Source organism: Eucalyptus grandis, chromosome 6 (assembly GCF_016545825.1).
Source record: "Eucalyptus grandis isolate ANBG69807.140 chromosome 6, ASM1654582v1, whole genome shotgun sequence".
NCBI lineage: Eukaryota > Viridiplantae > Streptophyta > Magnoliopsida > Myrtales > Myrtaceae > Eucalyptus > Eucalyptus grandis.
In genome coordinates this window covers 26,237,335-26,244,987 of record NC_052617.1, presented here as the reverse complement: position 1 = coordinate 26,244,987, position 7,653 = coordinate 26,237,335, and the positions used below count along the sequence as shown (strand labels likewise).

At 40.6% G+C, this 7,653-nt stretch overlaps 1 protein-coding gene across 1 annotated transcript; it reads right to left on the bottom strand.

Moving 5' to 3' along the window:
- Positions 1 to 5,377: 5,377 nt before the first annotated feature.
- LOC120294406 lies at positions 5,378 to 7,336 on the bottom strand. The gene has a single exon (XM_039314472.1). It carries the CDS (start codon positions 7,334 to 7,336, stop codon positions 5,378 to 5,380), a length of 1,959 nt encoding a protein of 652 aa, XP_039170406.1.
- Positions 7,337 to 7,653: the final 317 nt, after the last annotated feature.

Below are 7,653 nucleotides of genomic sequence, written 5' to 3'. Positions count from 1 at the left end.
CCGCCATCCTTCCTCCTTGGGCATCACCACTTACACTCAATCAAGAGTCAACTCCGATACTACTTGTAATGCCCTTAGTTACTACTATTTACATATTGTTCGCTTTGGACACTAAGTCATCACGGTTTTGTTCTTCTCAGGGCAGCCCATATTACACTAAGAAAAAACGTGTGTACAATTAGAGGGCCCATTGCCTTATAAGAAAGCCTAGAACTCCCTCCCTAGACGATGTGGGATAAAATATGCGCTCCCTCCCTATGCATGTCTAGGGACTGAGGTGCGGATGCACCACCACCCCTCCTCCACGCGCATTACCACCTGGGCCGTCACACCAATTTAGTCCATTCGCCCAATTTAGATAGTAAATCACTAACATGGACATCAATCATCGTATGTGGTACAGTCAGCGTTGGTATGGACATTTTAAAATAATTTTGTTTTTTAAATTTTTTTTCCTAATTTTTTTTTTTTCGTTCTTTCTCCTTTGCCTCGTGGCCTATCATCAGTGATAGCCGAGGGCCGGTGAGGGTGTCGTGGCCCTCGCCAGCCACATGTGAGGGTCGCCCTCCCCGGATCTGGCGAGGGTACAACCCTCTTAGTCTTGCTGCCCTCGCTCCTAGGCAATGAGGGCCACCCTCAATTAGGCCGAGAGGGTAATGCCCTCGGCAGATCCGACACGGGCCACGACGCCCTCACTGGTCCTCGGCTATGGTGGGGACTAGCCACAGTGCAAAGGAGAAAGAATAGAAAAAAAAAGGAAAAAATAATTAAAAATTCAAAAAAAATTTAAAAAAAAATTAAAAATGTTCACGTCAGTGTTGGTTGTGCCATGTAGGATAACCAGTGTCAACATCAGTGATTTTTGGTCTAAATTAGCTGGATGGACTGCATTGATACTAATGGGAAAATATTTAGGACTAAATTGGTCAAATTGAAAAGTTTATGATTAATTTGGTCTAACTAAAAAATTTAGGACTGAATTGATACCAATGCAATAAATTTATGACTTTTTTAGTATTTTTCTCTCGAGTAACCAAGCTCCTCTTATCAGCTTGATGAGCCTGTAAACAATTATAGGATAGAAAACATATTATCACACATTACAAAAAATGTACATAAATTGATCGCGCTGCTTATATACATAAGAGAAAAGGGAAAGGTTATGAAATGCTTTCAAAGTCACAATCTCAAGTTGTTAGGAATCAATGATCCTATATGTACAAAGACAAATGCGTGCACGTCAGTTGGATCTGAAATGCTAAATGTGTACCCAGAAACTACCTTGTGGATTTTAGCTTTTTGACCGATTAAATTATTAAATGAAGACATGGTCTAATATTTAGATATTCTAATATTTCACCTAGGCAAAACTATGCTTCAAATGCCAAAAGTTGGCACAAAGGGATACTTAAGTACTAAAAATTACGAAAAAGATACTTAAGTGCCAAAATCGGAGCAAAATAGATCAATTAAGTATCAATCCGGCCAAAATCTGGTCAAAATGCTAACATGCACAAAGTGCAAAACAGTGTCGTTTTGCATGCTGACGTGGCTAGACAATGTAAAAACGATGTCGTTTTTGGTGCTGATGTAGTAAAAAATTAATATAAAAATTAATTAAATTAAATTTAAAACTAATTTATTTAAAACATTTAAAATTAAAAATATTAATATTAAAAAATTAAAAAAAAATTATTAAAAAGAAAGGGAGGCGGCTGAGGTTGAGTCCTTCGCCGCCGCCACCTCCCCCATTTTTTTTTTTAATATTTGTGTCAACAACTAAATTTTGGCGATTCGGTTATTTATTTATTGCATCAAAAAGGAGTAAAAAAATGAAATTGCATAGCATATACTTTTAGGTGCGTTTATTTATTATTATTGCATTGGGTTTGTGATGGATGGGTTTGATTTGGTGGTTCTGAACTTAAATTAGATGAATTGGATTAAGCCCGCGGCAAGAGAAAATTGGCCTAAGCCTAATATTCTCTGATCGCCGAAAATTTGCTCAAAAGGAATCACGATTTGATATTTTCGGAAAGTATTCATATATTCGGTAAATCTTCTGAATCTTCATGCGATATATATATATATATATATATATTTCGCGTGGATCGAAAGATTTACAGTGAAATATCAAGAGGAAGACAACTTGTTGAATAGGGGATATGGATCGAGTGAATATATGAAAAATCTTATTCAAGGACTAGAATATACAAACAATATCGAAGGAATATTTTGATCCTGTCACCTTCTTATATAAAAGGGGTCTTTCTTTTTCCTTCGGGAGAGGGCCACACAATCGATACACACGGCCACATTGAGGGGAGCGCAATAGAGAGAACGGGAAGGAGAAAGTTTGGACGTGCGAGGGTGGTTCATTGAAAATCGTGGGAGGGGGAGAGGGCATTTTTTTTAAGAGAAAAGTGAGAGAGAACAAACGTGAGCCGCATAAAAAAAAAAAAAAAAAAAAAGGTATTTTCTTCTCCGTCAAGAGGAAAAGGGTGGTCTTCTTCGACTCCCCAGATTGGTGCCTCCAGTTGCTCGACCTTGAAGCCGACGCCCACAGCCCACCATCCTCAGCCGTTGTTCCTCCGTTGATTGCTACTACTTCACGTCCAAACCAGCGCCTACACATAGCCCGACGCCACTAGTAGCCACGACGCTACTGCCAATCTTTCACTGAGTACACCAAGAGTCCCTTCAGCGTTCCTGTTCTTCAATCCAGTGCAGACTTGACGAATTCCAGCCACTACGCCTTGGGTCGAGTCCACCTTTGTTTTGCAGGTCTTCTTCGTGAACCTAACAGATTCGCCTACAAGACAAACTTGAAGAGAGGGAACTTGTGCCTCCACTTCTCTGCAACACCCATGCATAAATCCATGCATGAAGATAGAAAAGAAAAATCAAGGTATAGATATTCCCAGTAAAAAAGGGTTGGTCAACTTTGAGGGGGAATTGATTGTGTTTCACAAAAATTGAAGACGTTGCAGCAGCTCCTCACATCATCGCACTTCCAGCAAGCAAGCTTGTCTCTTTATTGTCGTGGTCGATTTTTCCATGGCAGGTTTTCAGCAAGATTCCCGCCACGACTAACCTTAGTCGTGCCTCATCAAGCAGCTGCAGGGTTTCTCGAGGGACGCCAATAACCCCAGTCGAGAATTCCATCCTCTGGACACGCGTTCAAGTTCCAATCGACGCTGATCTCGGAGCCTTACCAAGTTGCTGCCTTGGTCTCTCCACCGCAACGCTTTCTTAAGTCAACTTTTGTCTAGCAACTTCGGTGGTGATTGATTGCTGTTGCAGGCGAAATTTCTTAGACGATTACACGGTATCCAACTCTCGGCTTTGCCTCGCATTGTCATGCGGAGATTCCTCGACGTTAACTCAGCCCACCTCACCATCGGCTACACCGCCACTTTCGCTGAGCACCACACCGCAAGCTAAGGCAACGAGCTACTGATCCAAATCGAACTCTGTCGTGATTCACGAGCCACCGTTGGAAGTCCAAATTTGGAAGTCGGTATTGGGAATAGGTAAAAATTTTGTCTACTTTAATTTCCAAAAAATTCATCGACGTGGTGTCCCTAATCTCGAGTAGGCTTATAAATTGGGAAATATTCTTAATTTCATAACATAAATACGATTGACAGTCCGATCTTCGCACTCGAAACCCGACTCGCAATCGTATGGAAAATCACCAATCCGATCTCACGCTCAAGATTCGATTCGCGGTTTTATTTAAAATTGATCAATCCGATCCCATGCGCGGGATATGTTTCGTCAATTTATGGATGTTGATCTTATCTTGCTTGATTTACTGTTGTGTCATTAGATCGATTTTGTTTTCGTAAGAGAAAATAAAAAAAAAATTTGAATTAGTTTAGGTTTATTGTTTAAGGGTTATTTTGCATAGGGAAATTATTTATTTCGATTTTTTTTGAAAAAAGAAAAATCCAAAAAATGCATTCGTTTAGGATGTCAGTTTTTAAAAAAAAAAAAATTAAATTGCACGTTTAATTATGTGTCAATTTTAATTTCGAATTTCATAGAAAGAAAAAGAAAAAACCAAAATTATGGCATTCTTTGCACATCATTGCATGTTAGGATAAGATTGTATGTTTATGTTTTTAATTAATTATAGGTTTAGATAATTTCTCCTAGATAGGCTGCATTTTAGGATTACTTGGTGAAGATAATGTTCTAGTTTAGATTAGGATTTGGCTTAACATAATTCCTAATACAAATTGGATGATATCTTAGCCTGCATAGATAATTTTTGCATTTTTCTAATTTCGAATATCATGGAAAATACGAAAAAAAAAAGTGTCTTATAATAAATCAATTTCATTGATAGACTGCATGCTTATATTTTATTTGCATCATATAGCTTAGGTTATATTGCCATGTCATATCATTTCATGTTAGATTAGTAGCATGCGTTGCATAAAGTATGATTCTCATTAAATAAGTGAAAAAAAAAAGTAATTGCGTGTTAATTAGAAATTATATCTAAAACTGTCGATGTAAATTCTGATCTAACACTACAATGCTTTTGTTGTTAAGAGATAAGTCCTGCAATTTTTCCATTGCTTTTCTTGGATGTTAAATTGGTGGTTTGCGCACCCGCATATGTGAGGGGAGGTAAATTAAAATTAATTCAAGCTACCTACAAAGCAATTTTTCAAAATGAAAGATAAAGATACCGAAAGGGTGTTACCGAACTCACAATCTCTGGTTCGTAAGAGTAAAGTAAATCTCCTATTACTTTACTTGGGTTTCTAATCGACCTACTAAAAATAGATTAGTGACGACTCCTAGTTGAAAAATCAATGGTATGTTAAGAACTTGAACTTAAGTCGCGAATTGGTGTGGGCTTGGGAGAGTCTGAGCTAAGTTTAGGCTTTGTAATATTTAAATAAATTTAGTTTTAAATTTAATTTAATTAAATTTTATATTAATTTTCTATCACGTTAGCACCAAAATGACCCTGTTTTGCATTTGCTTTGCTGGAAAATCGCCATGTCAGTATTTTGGCTGGATTTTTTTGATCAGATTGGCACTTAAGTAATCTATTTTGCTTTAAGACACTTAAGTGTCACTTTCGTAACTTTTGGCACTTAAGTGTTCCTTTGTGCCAACTTTTAACAATCCAGGGGTCCCGGTGTCATTTCACCTCAAATGTAGGGAAGATTCTACCAAATATTAAAGCGTGGAAAGTATAGAGTTAGTGTTGCAAATAAGACATTTGTAAAGATTTAAACTCAGAACCATATGTTTTGATACTATGTGACAAAGCCAACTGTAGATATATATAACAATATAAATAACCCAACCCCATGAAACAGTACAGCGTCATTTACGGCTGACGTATATGGTTTTAGCTTCTCTCTTCCTGAGAATCCGAGGGGGGAGATTCACTCGTGGTGGCAAGATCTTTGGGAAGCTTGGGGATGTTGGTCTTGTGAGCCAAGAGGAGCCACACATGTGTGATAAGCTCACCTCCTTTTCTCAGGGATTTGGCATGGTGATACACCTGACAGTTGTACGCTGCAAAACACAGCATCTCCACCCAGACACTGCTGATGAGCTCCCACTTGTTGTCCAACGTCCTCAGGTCGACCACGAGCTTCTGCACCTCCGACAACACGTCCCAGTCACGAGTGATCCTCGTCTCCTTACTTGGTTTGACGGGGGGTGGGACCTCTCCATCCGGTGATGACAGTGTGCTAATTGCTTCATTATAGTCTCGGTTCCTTAAGAAGGGCCGCAGTGTGCAACAAGCATACTCCAGTAAGATGTCGGCAGTGGTGAGGGACAATATGTGAGGACGCAAAGCGAGGAGGTACATCATGTAATCCGATAGTAGTTTGCTGCCTGTACAAGCATTGGAGTACTCACTCTCCAATCTGTGTAGGATTTCCGTCGCGATGTGCCAGATGATGATGCTCCTATCGAATGTTGTCTCCATGCTACTGCTTAGTACTTGTTTCTCTTGGATGCCATGAGTCTTGAGCATCCACTTGCCTCTTTTTGTGAAGGGCAGGAGGTGTATTTTCTTCTCTAGCTTTGCCATATTTTGAACAACCAGCACCTTGAGGGACGAGGGGATGGCCTGGCGGGAGTGTAACCAATACCTCCAGACGATCTCCCTTTTCCCATACCAATCAAGTACCGTGGCAATGGGCTTCGGAAATTCTTTGAACAAGAGGTGGGGGTCTAACAAATTGAGCCGCCCTACCGACCTTGACCATCTTCTCTGCTTCATGCACTGTTTGGCTAGAAATGGGAGAAGCCTTCGGATGAGCGGCACCTTAAGATTCACACTCATCTTCACCACTGCCCAATCCGAAAACAACAGAATGAAGATTTGATAAAGCTCGAGAGATGTGACTGCCATCAGTAACACGTAGGTATAGGTGATGTACATATCGATCAAGAAGGCATTCTTGAAGATCGTGGCAAAAGCGCACAAGGCAGACACCAAGCAGAAGAAGCCGAAGAAGCGGCCTATGAGGCCAAAATTGGTGTACAGAACTGGCACTTTAGTGTAGAGCGTGTCATACATGAAGTTTAGCTCGATCTCAGTTATGGAGAAAGTGTGGTTGGCAGTGTAACTGTCGATGGACGTCCAATCGTGGGGTAGGAACAGAGGGTTGTACCGCCAGTTCATCAAGTGGGGCTTCAAACCACGAAACCGAAAATAGGCCTGCAAGATGTCCTTTGCGGACTTGAACTTCTCATCCTGGGGGAACTCTTTGAAAAATCTTTGATCGCTGTCATATTCATTGATGTACTCAGATGTCATGCCCAAGTTCTCATCATACACGGATTGGAGAGCCCAGACCCACCCCACTGACTTCATGATTCCGACCACGATCAAGGGGAAGTACAGGCTTGAGACTGAGGACGAGCTGTCGAAACAGCGAATGAGAACCCAGACCGCCAAGCCAACCTTAGCCACAATGTTCCCTGTCTGTTTCAATCCCTGTAGGTTATCTTCCGCTGCATAGGCCGTTATGCTGTCTGGATACCCAAGTTGCATCAGAAGCAATGGGGCCAATAGTCCTTCCAACACTGCATCGTTACCCGGATTTTCAGGATTGTGAATGCGAACCAAAGTAAGCTTGCCTAGTGCAATTGTTGCAACATTAGAAAGGAGCAGGTAGGTGGCCCAAATGATGAATCTAGATAAATTCCAAGTCATGTATTTCCGACGGCTTCCTAACGTTGCCAGAAGAATCTCGCAGGCAAGGCCAACAGTGACCAAGAACTGAATGCCCCAAGCGGCCCACAGGCTTTTTATCAGCGGCCAGGAAATCCAAGTGATCAAAGTCATGGTAGCTTCGTTCAGGTGTTCTCACTAGACATCAATTGAAATGCAGAGTGAGAAAATTTTCACATTGCTCCTGAAGAATAATTACCAAGAGCTTTCACAAAAGTACACTGTTTAAATCAACAAAGATCACTTAAGTATTCCTTGAAAATCAGCTAAATTTGTCTCTTAACACCTTCATTATTACTGTCGATATCGATATAAGTCTCTTCTGGAGATTATTGGATTGGGTTACTTCTCCGACAACTCAGAGAGGTCAGTTGTGCAGGGGAAGATTACATGCAAAGCGCATGCATAAGCAAAGATGATCATCGGGTCTC

Bases quoted from the DNA above. Each gene is read 5' to 3' on its own strand.
- LOC120294406 (XM_039314472.1), bottom strand. From the start codon at position 7,336: ATGACTTTGATCACTTGGATTTCCTGGCCGCTGATAAAAAGCCTGTGG.